General features: G+C 45.3%; 1 protein-coding gene and 1 pseudogene across 4 annotated transcripts in view; both read left to right on the top strand.

Annotated features, from left to right (window-relative positions):
- Window positions 1-19,475, top strand: part of PRKCA (protein kinase C alpha) — a 490,912-nt gene that overhangs the window by 450,549 nt on the left and 20,888 nt on the right. For all 4 annotated transcript variants that reach the window (XM_078374473.1, XM_078374476.1, XM_078374475.1 and 1 more), the window contains 2 exons: window positions 6,207-6,287; window positions 17,466-17,573. In XM_078374473.1, the coding sequence (XP_078230599.1) occupies window positions 6,207-6,287; window positions 17,466-17,573 (189 nt within the window). The remainder of the gene's footprint in view (window positions 1-6,206; window positions 6,288-17,465; window positions 17,574-19,475) is intronic.
- On the top strand, window positions 2,923-3,306 carry LOC128932174 (26S proteasome complex subunit SEM1 pseudogene; annotated as a pseudogene).

The raw sequence follows: 19,475 nt of genomic DNA, 5'->3' as shown, positions 1-19,475 counted from the left end.
TTTTTTTTGAGTTAGAGTCTCATTCTGTTCCCCAGTCTGGAGTACAGCAGCAGAATCGCAACTCACTGCAAACTTTGACTCCCATTCTCCTGCCTCAGCCTCTTCGATCTCTTCTAAAAATAGTGTATGCTACCAGATCCAGCTAAATTTTGTTTTCAGTAGAGACAGAGTTTCACCATGTTGGCCAGGCTGGTCCCAAACTCCTGACCTCAAGTGATCCACCTGCCTTGGCCTCTCATGGTGCTAGGATTACAAGCATGAGCCACCATGTCTGGCCAGTTTTTTCTCCTTAATTCTTTTTTTTTTTTTTTTTTGGTAGAGACTGGGGTGTTGCTATGTTGCCCAAGCTGGTCTCCAACTCCTGGCCTCAAGTGATCCTCTTTCCTTGGCCTCCCAAGGTGCTGGGATTACAGGCATGAGCCACTGCACCTGTCCCCTATTCATTTTTAAGTTTGCTTTCTGGGGTAGGTTTATCTTTGCCATTAACCTAGGTTTTACACCACTGGAATTGAAGTAAAATTATCTCCCACGTCAATTAGTCCATTTTTACACTGCTATAAAGAACTACCTGAGGGGCCAGATACAGTGGCTCATGCCTGTAATCCCAGCACTTTGGAAGGTTGAGGTGGGTGGATCACAAAGTTGGGAGTTCAAGACCAGCCTGGCTAAGATGGCAAAATACTGTCTCTACTAAAAATATAAAAAATTAGCCAGGCATGGTGGCAGGCACCTGATCCCAGCTACTTGGGAGGTTAAGGCAGAGAATTACTTGAACCTGGAGGCAGAGGTTGCAGTGAGCCGAGATTGTGCCACTCCACTCCAGCCTGGGCAACAGAGCGAGATGCTGTCTCAAAAAAAAAAAAAAGAACTACCAGAGATTGGGTAATTTCTGAAGAAAAGTTGTTTAACAAGAAGCATCACTAGGGGGTCTCAGGAAACTTACAATCATAGCAGAAGGCCTTCTCACCATGGCAGAGCAGGGGAGAGAGAGAACAAGGTGGGGAGTGCCAAGCACTTTTAAACCATCAGATCTTGTGAGAATTCACTCGCTATCATGGAGAACAGCAAGGGGAAATCCACCCGGATGATCCAATCACCTCCCTCCAGGCCCTTCCCCCAGCATGTGGGGATTGCAATTCGAGATGAGATTTGGGTGGGGACATGATATGGTCTATGGACACAAACCAGATCGGGAGGTAAGCAGTGGCTTTCAGGAGTTAGCCGAGCAGTTGTAATGGATTTTTTTCCTTTGCTTAAGGGTGTTAGTTTGAAATGAGTATCCAGTGTATAAATCAGCTCTTGATCTTTTAGACTGAAGGACTGTGGAAGGGACAACTCATTTCAGTTAAAATAGGCATTTCCAGGCCGGGCATGGAGGCCCATACCTGTAATCCCAACATTTTGGGAGGCTGAGGCAGGAGGACCACTTCAACCCAGGAGTTAGGGACCAGCCTATGCAACAAAGCAAAACCCTCAAAAAATTTTTTTTAAATTAGCTGGGTGTGGTTGTGCATGCCTGTGGTCCCAGCTACTTAGGCTGGGTGGGAGGATTGCTTGAGCCCAGGAGTTGAGGCTGCAGTGAGCTGCAGTCGCACCACTGCACTCCAGCCTGGACAACAGAGCAAGACCCTGTCTCTGAAATAAATAAATAAATAACATTTTCAAATAGCAGATATGAATCATCTTAATTTTCCTGTGTTGAATACTTTGCTTTGGATTGAATTGTTAGAGAAGTACATCAATAGCTAGCCACTGAGTTAAAAATATGTTAATGTTTTTCCTATGGATTTCTCCTTTAGCATTCTACCTCCCTTGGAAGCATCTTGAAAACAATGTGGGCTGCTGCACAGCTTTTTCTCCCTTGCAAATTTTCTTTGGGAAAAGCCACATTTCCCACCTAGCATCACAGAGTGTGTTTTTCTTTAATTTTGTAATTTGCAGCTCTACAAAGACTCTATTCATAGGGACAAGGTGTGTAAGACAATAATTATGTTTGTGGAACCTTGTCACATTTTCTTAGAAAATTATTTTAGAGAACAGCCCTAAACCAAGACATTGGGACTTGTGATGATTTTCAAAGAAAATCATGGGGCTCGTTAATCCTTTGATTCAAGACTATTTAAAAATCATATTTTCTAGTTTGACTAATTGAAGATTTCCCACTACAATAAATGGAAGAGACTTATCATTTGGTCAAGATTTTAGTAGTGCTTAATGTTTGCATACCGCCCTACAGTTTTTAAACAAAATCCATTTACATTCACTCATTTAATTACCCTTCAGGTTTTTCTAGATAAGCAGAGTTTCCCATGGGTGGAATCCTTCCATTCTTGGGAGTACTTTATAGTTCCTCTTAGATTTATACATTTCTAGTTGGCACAGCTTCTGCCGTTTAGATGCAGGAAATAGAGAATGCCACTAGAGAGACAGATGGAAAGACAAGAAACAGATCCAAGTATGTGCAAGTTCATTTGTTCATTGATGCATCCATTCACTTATCCATTTATTTATTCATCATTCATTAAACAAATAGTCACTAAACACTATGGCAGTGTCTCTCATAGGAGGTAATAAGATGTTTAAAAGTAGAATGCTGGAGTAGGGAAGCTTCCTTGTAAACATTTGTTCAGACACTAATTTTAAGTTTTTCACAATTTTTTAATCTAGGCAATTGGGAAATTATATAGTCAATCTGGGTTTATGTGGTATAGCAGTGCTCTGTTTTCTGTTCTAACTTCGAAAAAACAAAACAGAAACAGAATTGCCTAGTGATTACAATGGCACTAGCCTAGATCAGCCAGCATTTAGCTGACTCCCAGCCAGCATTTAGATGACTCCAGCAGCACCACCTGACTGACCCTACAAAGACTTAAAGGTAGTCCTAAAATTAACATAGCACCTTCTTTCTGGTCCAGGTAGAAGTATATGTTTAAATGTTGCTAGCTCTGTGGTAGTGTCTGCTATGGTGGCAGTAGCAATGGGGACAGCTCTGTTGAGGAAGAGTGAGTGTTCCAGCTTTCCTACTGATCTGGGAGGTACTGGGCGTGGAGGGTCTCAATGTCAGAGAAAATGCAGCCAGTAGACTATGGTCTCTTAGTGGAAGACCATGAGTTTGAGGAGTTCCTTGCCAAAGACTGGGCTGGCTTAGATGAAGATGAAGAGGCATGTGTCTGGGAAGATTAACCTAAACTTAAACTGCTTACTAAATTCTAGGACAGAGAACCCAGGGTGAAACACTTGAAGAAGGTGTTTATTGGCCGAGCGTGGTGGTTCACACCCATAATCCCACACTTAGGGAGGCTGAGGCGGGCAGATCACCTGAGGTCAGGAGTTTGAGACCAGCCTGGTCAACATGATCAAACCCCGTCTCCACTAAAAATACAAACATTTATCTGGATGTGGTGCGGTGGTGGGTGCCTGTAATCCCAGCTACTCAGGAAGCTGAGGCAGGAGAATCACTTAAACTCGGGAGGCAAAGGCTGCAGTGAACCGAGATTGCACCACTGCACTCCAGCCTGGTGCCTGATGACAGGGCAAGACTGTGTCTCAAAAAAAAAACAAAAACAGATTCTAAAGCAAGAAGTCCCCAGTTTAAACTCTTGCTCTGCCCCTTACTAACTGGGCAAACCTCAAACAGGTTCCTTAATCTTCCTTGACTTCAGTTTTTTTCATCTGTAAAATAGATACTTGTAGTATCTACCTAATACGGTTATTGGCAAATCAAAGGAGACAGAGTCTACTAAGCACCCCTTATATGCTTCATATCTGCTAACTACTCAGTAATGTTTTCTGGAACTTGGTTTCTGTATCAGGCATTTTACTAGGTGCTAGGGCTTTCAGGGTGAACGCTGATTCTACCTTCAGGAAATTTTTACTCCATCAGAGTTGGACCTTTAGACAAATAACTGTTTCGTTGCAATTCCAGTAAGTGCTATAAAAGAGAAGATCCAATCCTATGGAAAGGTGAAACAAGAAAAGCAACTTTCTTTCTGAACCCAGGAAAGGCGTCCTTGCTAAATGGATGACTCTGTGGGTGTATTACCTTGAAAAACGAAGAGGTCTGAGCTGATGATTTCGTATGTGATAAAAGTGATTTTTTCAAACAGGTTAAGAAAGGATGAATTATTCATTAAATTATGCTGGGATAAGACATTAACATAGTGGAGAACATTCTAAGTTTTCCTATGTCACATTCCAAAATAATGTTTAAGTTGAATAAAGTACTAGATGTAAGAAGTAAAACTATAAAAGAACTAGAAAAGATTGGGCACAGTGGCTCATGCCTGTAATCCCAGCACTTGGGACGCTGAAGCGGGCAGATCATCTGAGGTCAGAAGTTTGAGACCAGCCTGGCCAACATGCTGAAACCCCATCTCTACTAAAAAATAGACTGGAGCCTCATTTGTTGGGGTTTTTTAATGTGTGTATTTTCCAAGTTTTCAGAAAGGAATGTAGCAGAAGAGAACAAAGATGGAAAAGCAATTAGAGACTCCTTGTAGCTTCCTGTGTTTACCATTTTCTTGTCAAGGAAACGAGCTACAAAGGTGCCAAACCCGACCTTGTTTACCCTTGTTGCTGCCCACACTTAGGCACACTGTTGATGCTTGTGGTTCTCATTCTGCATGCAAAAATATTAGTAATACATTAAAGAAGTGAAACTGGGCGGACATGCAGAAAGTTTTATGTCCCAGGACATTTAATTAGACATTCTGGGCCATTAAAAAATAATCCTAGAACATTTCAAAGTAAAAATTGTGAGTGGAGTGGCAGAATGATTGTGCTGAGTACCTGTTAGTGTGTCTTGACCTTGAATCCTGGCATGTGATCCATGGGTTTGGGAATTGCGTGCAGCAGGTACACAGTGTACCTGAGAGGTAATGAAGCCAGTGTTTTAATAAGCCCTGCCATACTTAGAAATGCAAATCCATATTCCTCCCTCCCACGAAGGGAGGTTATAAAATTATTCCAATACTTCTGATAGCCACAAAGGCAGAAGGAAGCATAGAATAAGCTGCCTGTGGACCCATCACCCAGTTTCAACAACTTCCTGCATTTGCCAACTCATTTCATCTGTTTTCCTCCCACCTCATTTATTGTTTTTTTTTTAATTTAAGGTATCATGTCAGTTCACCCATAAATACTTTCTCTCTTATATATTTCACCCACAAATATACTCATTTCTAACTGATAAGCACACTTAAAAAAATGTTTTAATCTTACTTTTTAAGAGTAACAGGGTCTTGCTATGTTGCCCAGGCTAGCCTCAAACTCCTGGGCTCAAGCCACCCTCCCTTCAGTCTCCCGAGTAACTGGGACTCCAGACTCACACCACCACACTCAACTAAAATACACACTTTTCTAACTAGTCAACATACCATTATGCCGCCTAACAAAATGAGTGGCAAGCCCTCAATAGCATCTAACATCCAGATGGTATCTTAACTTTTCTCAGCCGTTTCACTTTTCTCAGTCTCTGTTGTAGTCAGCTCCATATATTATATTTGCTTATGACATTTTACATCTTTTAAAAAATATTTGAAAACTTCCATTGTTCAAGAGACTGCATATCATTGCACTTCTATGTGCAACAGAAGAAAACTAGAATTTTTCCTTATCATCATGCTTACTATTATACTCTTACTAAAGCCCTGTTAATATAGTTTGATCATCTTATGTGTCAGATTCTTAACTCTGAATGACCTCTGTCTTTTTCTTATTTTTTTATTTTATTATTAAAATTAAAAAAAAAAATAGAGACAAGATCTTACTGTGTTGTCCACGCTGGTTTCAAACTCCTGGGCTCAAGCAGTCTTCCTGCCTCAGCCTTCTAAGTTGCTGGGATGAGAGGTGTGAGTTACTGAACCCGGCCTCTGGCTTTTTCTAAAAATTATGTCCACTTCAGTGTCCACATATTTTCCACTAGTTAGGATAATTAAACTTACCTTCAGATAGTGCTGTGGCATCTCCAGGTGGATTCAGAACAGGAGTCCCCAAACCAGCGGTAGGCAGTGAATCACAGGGTGATAGTCTCAGTGTGTCTGACTTGAAGGGTGGGTCCTCTTCCCTTGGTGTAACATCAAAGACAGATCTTATCACCTCATCGGCATGACCTGAGTGAATAAATGCTGACTTGCTTGACTTACCTGTTCTGATAGGGGCTATTGGATGTACCACTAAATGTAATTGATGTGTTTGTTTTCACACAGATAATCGCTTATCAGCCATATGGAAAATCGGTGGACTGGTGGGCCTATGGTGTCCTGTTGTATGAAATGCTTGCCGGGCAGGTAATGTTTTGCCACATTTTCATGTTTGTTTATTGCTGTGTTATGTGAATATTTCAGCACTGGTTGGGCCTTGAGAGCAGGCCCTGATATTTTAGTGTGGCTGGTGTTGGCGTGACTTCCCTGACCCAGGCAAAAGAGGGAGAAACTCCTCCTTCAAAGTGGCTTATGTTCCTTATGCACAGAAATTATTTCATAGAAACTCCAAATTGAAAGCTACAACCTGGAGTGTAGACAATGTCAGTTTCACATGATGAAATGTGCATGTTGGCCAGGCGTGGTGGCTCACAGCTGTCATCACAGCACTTTCGGAAGCTGAGGCGGGCGGATCACCTGAGGTCAGGAGTTTGAAACCAGCCTGGCCAACATGACGAAACCCCATCACTACTAAAAAATACAAACATTAGCCAGGCATGGTGATGCACATCTGTAAACGACGCTACTTGGGCCACTGAGGCACAAGAATTGCTCAAACCCAAGAGGTAGAGGCTGCAGTGAGCTGAGACCCTGCCATTGCACTCCAGCCTGGGCGACAGAAAGACAGTCTCAAAAAAGAAAAAAGAAATGTGCATGTTGATGACAGCAGTGGCCTCTGAGTTTTCAGTATCGTAAAATTGGGGTTGGGTTATGGTTTCTTGCCAGTTTGTCTCCAAAGATTGTCCAGCTGCTGCCCATGTGTGTAATTAGTAGTATTATTTAAGGAAGAAGACAGTTACCTTGAAGAAGTGTTTTTATAGTTTCTCCCCATCTCCGCCTATCTCACCTTTGGCAATTCATTGTAATTTTCACAGAAGTCCAGTGAGACTGAACTTCCAGTTAAGGAAGGTAAATTAGTTTTCTCTTAGGTTGTGACATGTACCAGATAACCATGTGCCTTATTGCCTAACATGGCACTTTCTAATATAAAGGTCTTAATATCTGTGTCATCAGGATGAGTCATACTAGCTGCCAACTCTAGGCCTGGCCCCAAGACATCCTACATGACTGTCCTCATGCTCTTGGTGAAATTAGGAGGAATTAGTGGAGAAATCTGAGGCCCTAAAAGGTGGTGGGGCTGGGCCGGGCATGGCGGCTCATGCCTGTAATCCCAGCACTTTGGGAGGCTGAGGCAGGCGGATCACCTGAGGTCTGGAGTTCGAGACCAGCCTGGCCAACATGGTGAAATCCAGTCTCTACTAAAAATATAAAAATTAACTGAGTGTGGTGGCACATGCCTATAATCCCAGCTACTTGGGAGGCTGAGGCAGGAGAATTGTTAGAACCCAGGAGGCAAAATGTTGCAGTGAGCCGAGATCATACCATTGCACTCCAGCCTAGGCAATAGAGCAAGACTCTGTCTCAAAAAACAAAAAGAAAGAAAGATGGTGGGGCTGATGGATTCGAGAAACCTGAGTCCTTAAATGACTCTGTGGGTCAGTGCCCCACCCCCACAGGGGTTACATCCTTGGCAAAGTCCTATGTAGGGTAGGGCATTAACACCCAGGGTCATTCAAGGACCCAGGTTTCTTGCATCCATTGGCCCTACCATCTTTTAGGGCCTCAGATTTCTCCGCTCATTCCTCCTCCTTTCAGCCAAGAGCGTGAGGACAGTCACGTAGGATGCCTTAGGAGCCAAGCCCAGAAGTATCACTTCTGCCTAGGTTTCACCGGCCACTTGGCCCCACTAGGACACAAAGAAGCAGGAAGTATAGCATATCTGGGAGCTCAGCAGGGGAAGCAGGCTTGGTAATCACCCAGCACATCTCTGCCTTCTACTAAACATGATCCTGGGCATCTTTTTATAATTCCCAGCACGCTTGTGCTAGTGCCAAGATCTGTGATTCTCCATAGCCAGAAGCCTCAGTAAGAAACAGTGGAAAGAGCCATTCATGCTCTGCAGCAGAGCTATCCCCAAAGACATCTTCGTTTCTAGGGAAAAAAGTCTTCCCTTCCCACGTGTTATGTCCATTGACTCACTTATTCATTCACTCACCACGTATTTATTCATTGAATACTTATGATGTGCATGGCCATAAGGGTGAACAAAACAGACGAAAAGCCTTATCCTTCATGAAGCTTACAGCTTAGAGGAGGAGAGATAGCAGACAGGTTACATAAGGAAAATATATAACACAGCAGAGATAAGCTAGGAAGAAAGTCATAAAGCAGGAAAGAAGGCAGTGTTGGAGGCGGTTGAAATTTTAGCTAGGATGGCCAGAGAGGGCCTCACGTAGAAGATAAGGTTAAGACCTAAAGGATGTATGGGGATGTCTGTGTGCATATCTGAGGAAAGAGTATTCCAGACAGAGGGAGCAGCCAGTGTGAAGGCCCTAAGGTCGGAGAGTGTGCAGCCATGTTTAAGAAATGGAAGCTGCCGGGGGGCTAGAGCAGAGGTGAAGGGAGGGAGTAGGAGGCCTGAGGTCAGAGAGGAAGAGGCTCTGGGTGCTGTTGCTAGCAGTGGCACATCCCCATGAGGTTGCCTAGCCAACGTGGTGAAATCCCATCTCTACTAAAAAAAAAAAAAAAAAATACAAAAATTAGCCAGGTGTGGTGGCACGTGCCTGTAATCCCAGCTGCTTGGGAGACTGAGGCAGAGGAATCACTGGGAGGCAGAGGTTGCAGTGAGCCGAGATTGCACTCCAGCCTGGGCAACAGAACAAAACTGTCTCAAAAAAAAAAAAAAAAAAAAAAAAAGCTTTGAGCAGGAACAAAAGGAAGTAAAGTGCATTTGGAAGAGGGTGGAGCCGGCAGCTGGAGGGATCAAGTGCACTCTGACTTCTGACTTGGGGTTTTATACATTGGCATTCTTCCAGGGTCTTATGTCTCTTTGCCCCTGACCTTTCCCTTGGGTTGGGCTGTCTGCCTGTGCAGTGGCCTGCTAGCCCTTGGGAGGGGTGACATGTGCAGTGTGTTTACTGGAGTTCTGCATGTGCTCCCTGAGGCCTTCTTGCCTTACCAGTCAGATGTCCCTAGAAGGTGGTATACCAGTTAAACTCCGCCATGTTGCCTCTTAATATGTGTGCTCGAGCCCACCCACCCAACTCCTGAGATCTTATCAGGAAGCTGCTGCTCACCAGGTTCAGGTGTTTCTGTTTGCTGGGAGACTGCCTTTCCTTGGTGCTGGCTGCAACCAATTACTATTTTAGAGAGACAGTTAACAGGCACCTGACCATCACCTGATGGTCACCTGACATTCTCGTGGATGGTGGGGGAGCCCTCCTGCCCCTCTCATGTCTGACCAGCTACCTATTATAACACTGCAAACCTGAAGGTCATCTCCAGACCAGGGACTTTGCCTTTAGGATGGGAGGCTGTGGATGATCTCTCCTTTATGTGTCTTTCATTATATTTCCTCAATATTGAAATAGTCTTGTAGGCACTGAAAGATATAAAGCTTTAGATCATTATTTTCATTATTATTTCTCAGTGGCTTTAAGACTTGATTGACATCAAAAGAGTGGTTTATTTATTATTTATTTAGTTCCCCCCCACCCCCACCCCATCAAAGCATTCCTCCTAGGCCAAATACCTCCATGTATAAACACAGAAAGGCAGTTCGTACACAGTCACCATCAGTGAGTCAACAGGAGGGGAAACACAGTTGCCTGCTCAAATTAATTTCCCCCTCTTTAAAATTTTGACAGTAAAATTCAGCTCTGAATTACAGGCCCCCTAGGAACCCTGCTGTTCATGAAGGCACAAAAGGCCGAGTCCACCTCTTGATCCCACTTGAATGTTTAGTCCTTGAGTCCAGAAAACAAACCCTGCTTTCATTAAGAGTCACATTTGCATATGCTAACAAGCAAAAGGGGCTGGGTGGAAACGAAGCCAGGATCTGTTTCCGAGGGCGCTTTACAAGAGGTCTCTGACTCCTCAAAGCAAATTTAAAGTATTCCTAGGCTGTGACTCTGCTCAGAAAGGGTAATGAAGGCTCTACCAGTTTTATCCACAGCCCCTCCAGCTTCAGGAATCCCAGAGACCCAGCAAAGGGAATAGATGTTGTTATTGAAAAGTCTGATTAATGATAAAGTTGTTGCCGGGGTTTTGGTCTAAGTTTGTCCTCTTTAATCACAGAGGGCTGAAGATGAGCAGGAAAAAAATAGTTTATTGCCATTTTCTTCTCATTTGCTTTATTTATTGTCAGCAGCCAAGGGGGCAGTTAAGAATAAACAGCCTGAGTCTTTATTCAGTTTCTGGACTGCTTGACAAATACCATCACTATTGGGGCATAAATAGTGTCTACGAAGCACTCTAATGAGCACATTACGCCTCGAAGTGTTCTCAGTGATCATCATAAAGGGACCAGCCCTCTCCTTATGCCCTTTTCTGCCTGGGTTATTTATGCTTTGACTTGACTCCTGCTGAATCAGTAATCGCCCCTTCATCTCAGAACTTTGGCCTGAATAGTCCGTGGGAGCATGCCCAGTCCCCGAGTCCAGGTTTTAGTGATTTGCAAATGAGCATGGCCTCAGTGACCACTTCCTACCTGAGATCGCACCAGTGCTGTGAGGTGGCTCCCACCTGGGATTGCAAAATATGAACCATCACTTCTCATGTGTCAGTTTAAAACTCACAAGTTACAGCCACGCGCAGCACTTCTTCTGTAATCCCAGCACTTCGGGAGGCCGAGGCAGGCGGATCATGAGGTCAGGTATTCAAGACCAGCCTGACCAACATAATGAAACCCTATCTGTACTAAAAATACAAAAAATTAGCCGGACGTGGTGGCAGGCACCTGTAATGCCAGCTACTCGGGAGGGTGACGCAGGAGAAATCATTTGAACCCAGGAGGTGGAGGTTGCAGTGAGCTGAGATCACACTACTGTACTCTAGCCTGAGTGACACAGGGAGACTCTATCTCAAAAAAAAAAACTCACAAATTGCATATTGTTAAAGTGGGAAGGAACAGAGCAGGAGGGATATAACCCATTCAGAAAATGTTTACACAAATCCAAGACTTCAACAGGTAGCTTAGCTTGGAATATTGAGTCCAGATTTGTAGACATTAAAAGCCATAAAGCACCTGAGTGACACGTTACCCCCACAGTCCCCAGGCTGAGTGGCTGGCAGTGCTGGAAAGGAAAAGGAATAGAATTAATAACTTTTCACCATTGCCTTGCCTTGAATACCAGGGCCTGAGGGTGAGTGATTACCTGTCACTTGCTTGAGGTCAGGAGTTCAAGACCAACCTGGTTAACATGGTGAAACCCAGTCTCTACTAAAAATACAAAAAATTAGCCAGGCGTGGTGGCAAGCACCTGTAATCCCAGCCACTCACTTTCTGTCAGATGCTCCAGGGATATGTAAGCCTGGAGAGACTTAACAAAAGCCGTAAATGTGTTCACACACATTTAGGCTACAGGATGCCACACATGGGCTGTTATTATGGGGATGTAATTCAGAGAAGAAAAAATGTGCACAGATGTCTATCGTAGCATTAGTTATTCGGGTACATGCTGGAAGCAATTGTAAATGTGCCATGGACCGGGGGATCTGTCCTGATGACGCATCACCTCAGTGGCCAGTGGCATTCAGCTCAAGGGAACACTGACAGCTAAGAAGAAAATATATTTCAAACAAAAACTCCAAATTATGCATTATAATTAGACAATAATATAAGAAAGCATAAGAACCCTCATAAAAATAAAAACAATTTTTGTGTCCAGGTGAAGGGAATGGGAGTGCTTTTTTTGTAGACCTCCCCTCCCCACAATATTACATAATTTTCATTTAAAATAGGGCTCCAGGCTGGGTGTGATAGCTCACACCTGTAATCTCAGCACTTTGGCAGGCCAAGGTGAGCGGATCACTTGAGGTCAAGAGTTCAAGATCAGTCTGGCCAACATGGTGAAACTCTGTCTCTACTAAAAATACAAAAAATTTAGCCAAGTGTGGTGTGTACACCTGTAATGCCAGCCACTCAGGAAGCTGAGGCAGGAGAATCATTTGAACCCAGGAGGCAAAGGTTGCAGTGAGCTGAGATTGCACCACTGCACTCCAGCCTGAACAAGCAGAGTGAGAATCCATCTCAAAAAAAAAATAAAAATATAAAAATATAAAGCAGACTCCAGCAAGCTTTCCTGAATGTGCTTGTCATTTCTGCTATTCACCAGGTACTTCTAGTCTTTCTCCTTCCTGGCATGGTAGGATTGTACTTCCTTTCTCATGTATTTGTGGGGTGGCAGGGAGCACCCGCCAATGAGATGGGGGGAGATGCTCTAGGGTGGGGTGGAAGCGCAGGTACAAGACACTGCAGAGCTGTTTCTCCAGCCTTTGCTGCAGCAAGACTGTGACAGTGGCTGCTCCATCCGGGCGGGTCCCCAAGGGCAACCATCAGAGGCCTTTCTGACCCCCAATGTACAGGCAGCATAAGCAGGAAGTGAAACGTGTTGTCTTTTTTTTTTTTTTTTTTTTTTTTAAGACAGAGTCTCGCTCTGTCACCCAGGCTGGAGTGCAGTGACATAGTCTCAGCTCACTGCAGCCTCCATCTTCGGGTTCAAGTGATTCTCCTGTGTTCACCCTCTTGAGTAGCTGGAATTACAGGTGTGCACCACCACACCCCTCTAATTTTTGTATTTTTAGTAGAGATGAGGTTTCACCATGTTGGGCAGCCTGGTCTTGAACTCCTGACTTCGTGATTCATCCGCCTCAGCCCCCCAGAGTGCTGGGATTACAGGCGTGAGCCACCGTGCCTAGCCACATGTTGTCTTATGTTTTGGTGATGGTCTCGGTTCGTTTCCACAGCAGGACCTATACTATCCTCACTGATCCCTGAAGGCATGGTTAAGATACCAACAGTCTACATCTTGAAGTAAGCCAGTCACAGGGACATGTATTGTATCGTCCCACTTATATGAGATACTTAGGGTAGTCAAGTCTTAGAGACAGAAAGTAGAATGTGGCTGCCAGGGGCTGGGGGGACAGGAGAATGGGGAGTCTGTTTCATGGGTGGAGTTTCAGTGGGGAAGATAAGAAAGTTTTGGAGATGGCTGGTGGTGTTGGTTACAGAACAACATGAACGTACTTAATGCCACAGTGCAGTGCACTTTAAAGTGATTAAGATGGTAAATTTTGTGTTATATATTTTATATTTTATCACAATTTAAAAAAATAGTATCTTTGCAACAGAGGAAACAGACTAGGAAAAAGAATGCATTTGATTTGATGGTATTCGAAAACTGGGAGGAGGCATGTAACTACCCTTCTTCCCTACACCCAGGAATAGCCCTGTGTTACCTTCTTCACATTCATGCCACCTTCAACAGCAGGAATTTGGGGAAGCAACACAGAAGCTGCATTGGGTAGCAGCTGGGAAGGGAGCCAGCCTAATTCCCATCAGTTAATCAGAGCTGGAAAAGCATGCCAGGTCTCTAGCCCAGAGGCCAGTGGCTGTCCATGAGATGACTTGAAACTTCTCAGCCTCCTGGGGCTGCCCCGCTCTTCATTTTCAGAACTCACCACTGCATGATGTGTAGGCTCTGAATCAGCCTTCTAGAATGTACCCCAACACCCTTGCCCTCATTAAAGTCCCTGGGATGTGGTGACAGAGAGTCCCTAATCCTTGGGGCCACACCAAGGCTGGAATGCACAGGCTCTGTTGCAGGGGCATTTGGTCTTGTGGCTTTGTTACAGCTTAGGCGTCTTATTCCACCAGGCAAGCCTCAGAGGCCTCTGAGGATCCTTCCAGCCCTGGACTAATAATTCACATTGAGTTAAACAGCTTTGTTCACTGCAGGACTTCTCAGGGCCTTTAGAATTTAAATGTTAAAGCAAATTGCCAGAGAGGGGTGTAGGATGCAAACTTGGACCCAGGAAAAGATGCTGAAGGATTAATGGTCTAAGGAATACTCTCGGGGGAGTGCCAGTGTCCAGATATCCTGCCTTCAGTGGGGCCCAGAGAAGACTTTATGGTAAAAGTCCTCCTTTGATCTATAGAATCGAATCCCTGATGCAGCCATTCCCCTTCAGAAATTAGCATATGTGGCAACAGCTCACCTGGCAAGCAGGTTCCCATGCCAGGAGACAATGAAGAAGGTGCATCAGGCCAGTGCCCTGCACAGAATGTTCCCCAAACAATTCCTGGCCTTCCACATTTGGAGGTGGGATGGCTGCAGCTGCGATGGCCTGATCTTCAAATGAGAAGAAACTTCTCACTGCCCTACTTGAGACCATTTCCTAGGGAAGCTTCACCTGTGCTCCTTAGAGAACGTTTCCCTTAGGCCTTTGGTTTGTGTTGTCTGTGACTTGGCCCCCACCGCGTGCGTTCCTGCAGCTGAGACTCAAGCACCTGCAGAGAGGCTGGTTGAATCTCGCCAGCACCTTTGTCACTGCTCAATAAGGTGCACCCCATGTAGCTGGCTTCAGGGACACACAGCCTACATGGTCACACAGGACCCAAGCCCAGAAGAGCCCTGCACATTTGGTTTGGTTTGGTGCTCTGTTCTCACCACCTTGAAACCTTGAAATTCTTTTTTTTTTTTTTTTTTGAGATGGGGTCTTGCTCTATAGCCAGGCTGGAGTGCAATGGCGCCATCTCGGCTCACTGCAACATCTACCTCCCGGGTTCAAGCGATTCTTCTGCCTCAGCCTCCCAAGTAGCTTGGATTACAGACACCTGCCACCACACACAGCTAGTAGAGACGGGGTTTCACTATGTTGGTCAGGATGGTCTCAATCTCCTGACCTCATGGTCTACCTACCTCGGCCTCCCAAAGTGCTGGGATTACAGGCATGAGCCACCGTGCCTGGCCAAAATTCTTAATAACCTTTAAATGAGGGACTCCCATTTTCATTTTGCACTGAGACTTGGAAAGTATGTGTTGGGCCCTGACCAGAGGTCCTCTCGGGCCACATGGTGAGGTGCCAATCAGTGACCTATAAGCAGAGCCTCTGCCCCACTCTCCACCAGGGCACATTTGCATTGCAGACAACATGCACACAGCCAGTTCAGCAGCCTTGAGCCCTTGCAGGGTGCAGGCCACAGCACTGAGCAGAAAGCACACCATATTTTTGTTTTTGAAGCAAGGTCTTGTTCTGTCTCCCAAGCTAGAGTGCAGTGGCATAATCTCAACTCGCTGTAATCTCTGCCTCCTGGGTTCAAGCTATTCTTGTGCCTCAGCCCCCAAGGAGCTGGGACTATAGGCACATGCCTGGGACTATAGGCACTATGCCTGGCTAATTTTTATGTTTTTGGTAGAGATGAAGTTTTGCCATGTTCTCCAGGCTGGTCTTGAACTCCTGACCAGGTGATCCACCCACCTTGGCTTCCTAAAGTGCTGGGATTACAGGCACGAGCCACTGCACCCAGCCACCACATTTGTTGGAGTTATCAAAATCTCCTTTACCAAAACTCAGCCAGGTTTATGGATCACTGATTAGGGAAAATGAGAAATTTAAGAATTTCCCTGTTGAGCAGGGAACATGATGGGGTGGACACAGGGCCAACCTGCACTGTAGCTCCGTCACAGCCCTCCCCCACCACTGCCTGCCTGCTCTGCCCCCTACAAACAGAAGCAACACGTCCCTCTGCTGACACAGGTGGCTGTCCGGAGCCTGCACTCCCTGGTGGGTGCCCCCCCAAGCTGCCCTGGGTGCCTCCCAGGCTCTATGTTGCTCCTGCTGGTGGAAGTCACTGTGGCCAGCTGCCCCTGCCCTGCTCTGGGTCAGGCAGGCTCATTTTAGCTCTCTTCACCCACCTGCAGCTTCCACCAAATTAAACCTCCCTTACACCAGGTACTTATTGTAGTTCCAGACCAAAAAAATGTTAAGTAGTACCAGACACCCAACTCTGTCCTCCCATACCTGGTCCCAAGGTGGGGTTCTTTATAGACTTGGCATCTTTCCTTCAGGGCACATGGCTCCTGTTCAGGACTGGGCAGGGGACTGAGGTCGGGTCTCAGGTGTTGGAGGAACAGGTTGAGGTGATTTGTGGGTGGCGGTTGAGGGAGGGATCTGCTTGGCTCAGCTTCTGTCTCTGACTTGGGAGAACATGTTTGATAAGAAGGGGCATCCTGCTGACCACTGCACAGTTATCTGATTCATGATTCAGTTCAATGCCGGTGGCAGCCAGAGTGACTGACTCTTTCCATGAGAAAGGAACATCTCGAGATTACACAGGAGGATTCTGCACAAGGTTGGCCCCTGCTCTGCCTTTCTTATGCTAAGCTCAAGGTTACAGAGGCAAAGGGGAGCATTATTAAATTTCCCGTGAACCCTTTCCTCTGTGCCATCCCGCCAGAATGACAGGGAAGTGATGCATCCCTCAGGACTACAGACACGCTGGAGGGAAAAGTTCAAAGGGCAGCGTGAACTCGGCCTTTCTTCCTGGAAGGTTCTCGAAGTCCTTCCCAAGAGAGCTGCTCTGCCTTAAATAATAGAATCACTCAGTTGCTTTCACTGGGCACTTATCAGGTACAACACAAAATACAAGGCACTTTACTCTCAGAAACCCCATCTTGCAAGTTGGAGAACTATGTATTAAAGAACTAAGTCATTTGCCTGTGGACACCCAGCTAGGAAGTTAGTAGAGCTAGAATTCTCATCCAGATTGACCTGACTCTAAAGCCATGAGCTCCCACAGGGCCGCCGTGCCTTTTTCTCTCAGCCTGGTAGCTGTAAACCCAGTCAGAGAGGACGAGGGGAGGAGTCCAGTGGAAGCTAAGGTCCCATCACTGCCACTGTGCAGGTTCAAAGCACCCCCCACCCCAAACACACACACCCCACAAAGCAGCTTCTTGTTTGAATTACTGGGGTCATCCTCTTAGGCCATGTTCTGAAGACCCCTTCACCCCAGGTGAAAGTGTTAACATTTTCTGTGGGCCATGGCCATCTTCTGCATACAAAGCCGCCTGTAACCTAACTGATCATAATTAGATTTTTAGCACATAATTACAAGATTAATGGATTAATCATAGTTTATTTGCAAATCGTTAAAAGCATTACTCAAAAACACTTTCCCTAAAGATTGTTTGGGTTGCCTAGGGCAAGATAATTAACAAGACAGAGGGAAAGAAATGAAAAACACAAAACCATCAACCTCATTAAAGACAATCAAATAAACGCTCCAGTTGACTGAGCTAGCTGTACAGCCTGCGGTGGGCCGAGAACCCTGGTCTGTTCCTTGGTGCTGAATTGACTCTTCAGGCACATGTTAATGAATTACTCTGCCTAAATACTTCCCCATCTTTCCTTTTTCTGGAACAGCCTCCATTTGATGGTGAAGATGAAGACGAACTGTTTCAGTCTATCATGGAGCACAACGTTTCCTATCCAAAATCCTTGTCCAAGGAGGCAGTTTCCATCTGCAAAGGAGTAAGTCGATTTGGATACCTTTTGTGATCATGGACTAAGAGCTTTGGTAGGAGAAATACTTGCCCCACACTTCTAAGAGAGATGGCAGAAATACCACAAACCCACACCACTGCATTTTGGCCATCGAGGGTGGGGGCTTGGTGTCACACAGGGCACAGTGGGGAAAGTGAAGGCTGGGAGAATGGATTGGAATCCCAGTACTTCCTGAGACTCTGGCCCAGTTACCTAGTGACTGCTGCACTTTTAATTCTAATCCATTTCGTAAAATTGTGGTGGGGACTGCCAGATGTCATCACAGGCCCTTAGAAAGAGTGTGCTCTCATCTCCTGTCTCACTTGGTGTGACTCAGTTAGTTCTTTGTTCACCACACTTTTTATGGCTATAGCATACATACAGAAATGGGCACACATCATCAATACCCTGATAAATGAATCATCATCAGACGCATCCACCCATGTAAATGCACCCAGCTCAAGAAACCATGTTTCCAACATCCTGGAAGCCCCCTCCTGTCCCAGCTACAGTCAGTGCTCTGCCGCAAGATAACCTGCCTCCCAACTTCAGACAGCATGGATTGGTCTTGCCCGTTTCCAGCTCTGCACAGACCTAACCTTGCATTGTTGCTCCTGGCCTGGCTGCTTTCTCTCAGTGTCATGATTGAGGATTCTGTCTGCATTGCTGTGTGCGGTTATAGTTCCTCCTTTTGTATTGCTGTGTCGTGTTCCACTGTGTGAACGCCATCGTTTCCTTCTCCATTCTACTTCTGGTGGATATTTGGATTGTTTCTGCTATGGTCTGAGGTCGTTGCAAATAGAACTGCTGTGAACCTTCTGGGGCATGTGTTTTGGTGAGGATATGCACACACCATGGTTGAGAAACTGCTCTAGGAACAGAATTGCTGATCATGACTTGTCTCGTTTTGAATGGTCAAGAGTTGGGTCACAATGTTATTTTCAGGCTTAGTAAGATGGAGTACAATATGCCCTTAACATTATCTGGTGAGTGTGACCATTTGGGAGGCATTTGCCACATGTCATCCAAGAGCAAGGCACTTGGAAGAGATACTGAGGTCGGGAGGAGCTGGCTTCTGTCTTCAAAGAGCTCACAGTCTGTGTTTGTCTCTGTGTCTTAAAATAGGCAAGTTGAAATTAACTAGTCACCTTCCTTGTTATAGCATTTATTTTTCTAACCTATGAGTCTTTGATTGATAATATTTTAGCCCAGAAAATACATAGACATATGCTTTTTGGTGTTTATTTGTTTTGTTTTGTTTTGGTTTGGTTTTTTGAGACAGAGTCTTGCTTTATTTCCCAGGCTGGAGTGCAGTGGCGCAATCTCAGCTCACTGCAACCTCCACCTCCCAAGTTCAAGCGATTCTCCTGCCTCAGCCTCCCAAGTAGTTGGGACTCACATGTGCCACAAGGCCTGGCTAATTTTTTGTAGTTTTAGTAGAGACGGGTTTCACCATGCTGCAGGCTGGTCTCGAACTCTTAACCTTGTGATCCGCTGGTCTCAGCCTCCCAAAGTGCTGGGATTACAGGTGTGAGACACCGCGCCCGGCCCCATATGATGCTTATTATAGCATCCTGTGTGATGCTAGACTGTGATGCTTTCAGCACATGCAGTTTTTAGTAATTGCATGCCTTTTTTTTTTAAACCAAATATATGTATAGCATGATGGTTCCAAAACAGATAATGTATGAGACATCTGTTTAAATTCTTCTTCTTCCATTTGGCCATGGGTTCAGATTGCTTTCCTTTTCCCTCATCTTGAAAACCACCATAGGAAGGGCTATGCTTGCCAATGTCATTTTTGTGAGTTGGCTTCACTCTGTGCAAGCCACTGAGTGTCTCGGTCAGCTCTCTGAGATGCTGTCCGGGAGTCCACAAAGTTAGAGCTGT

This window comes from Callithrix jacchus, chromosome 5, assembly GCF_049354715.1.
Source record: "Callithrix jacchus isolate 240 chromosome 5, calJac240_pri, whole genome shotgun sequence".
NCBI lineage: Eukaryota > Metazoa > Chordata > Mammalia > Primates > Cebidae > Callithrix > Callithrix jacchus.
Note: the sequence above shows the minus strand (reverse complement) of the source record. Positions and strands in the feature narration are given on the sequence as shown.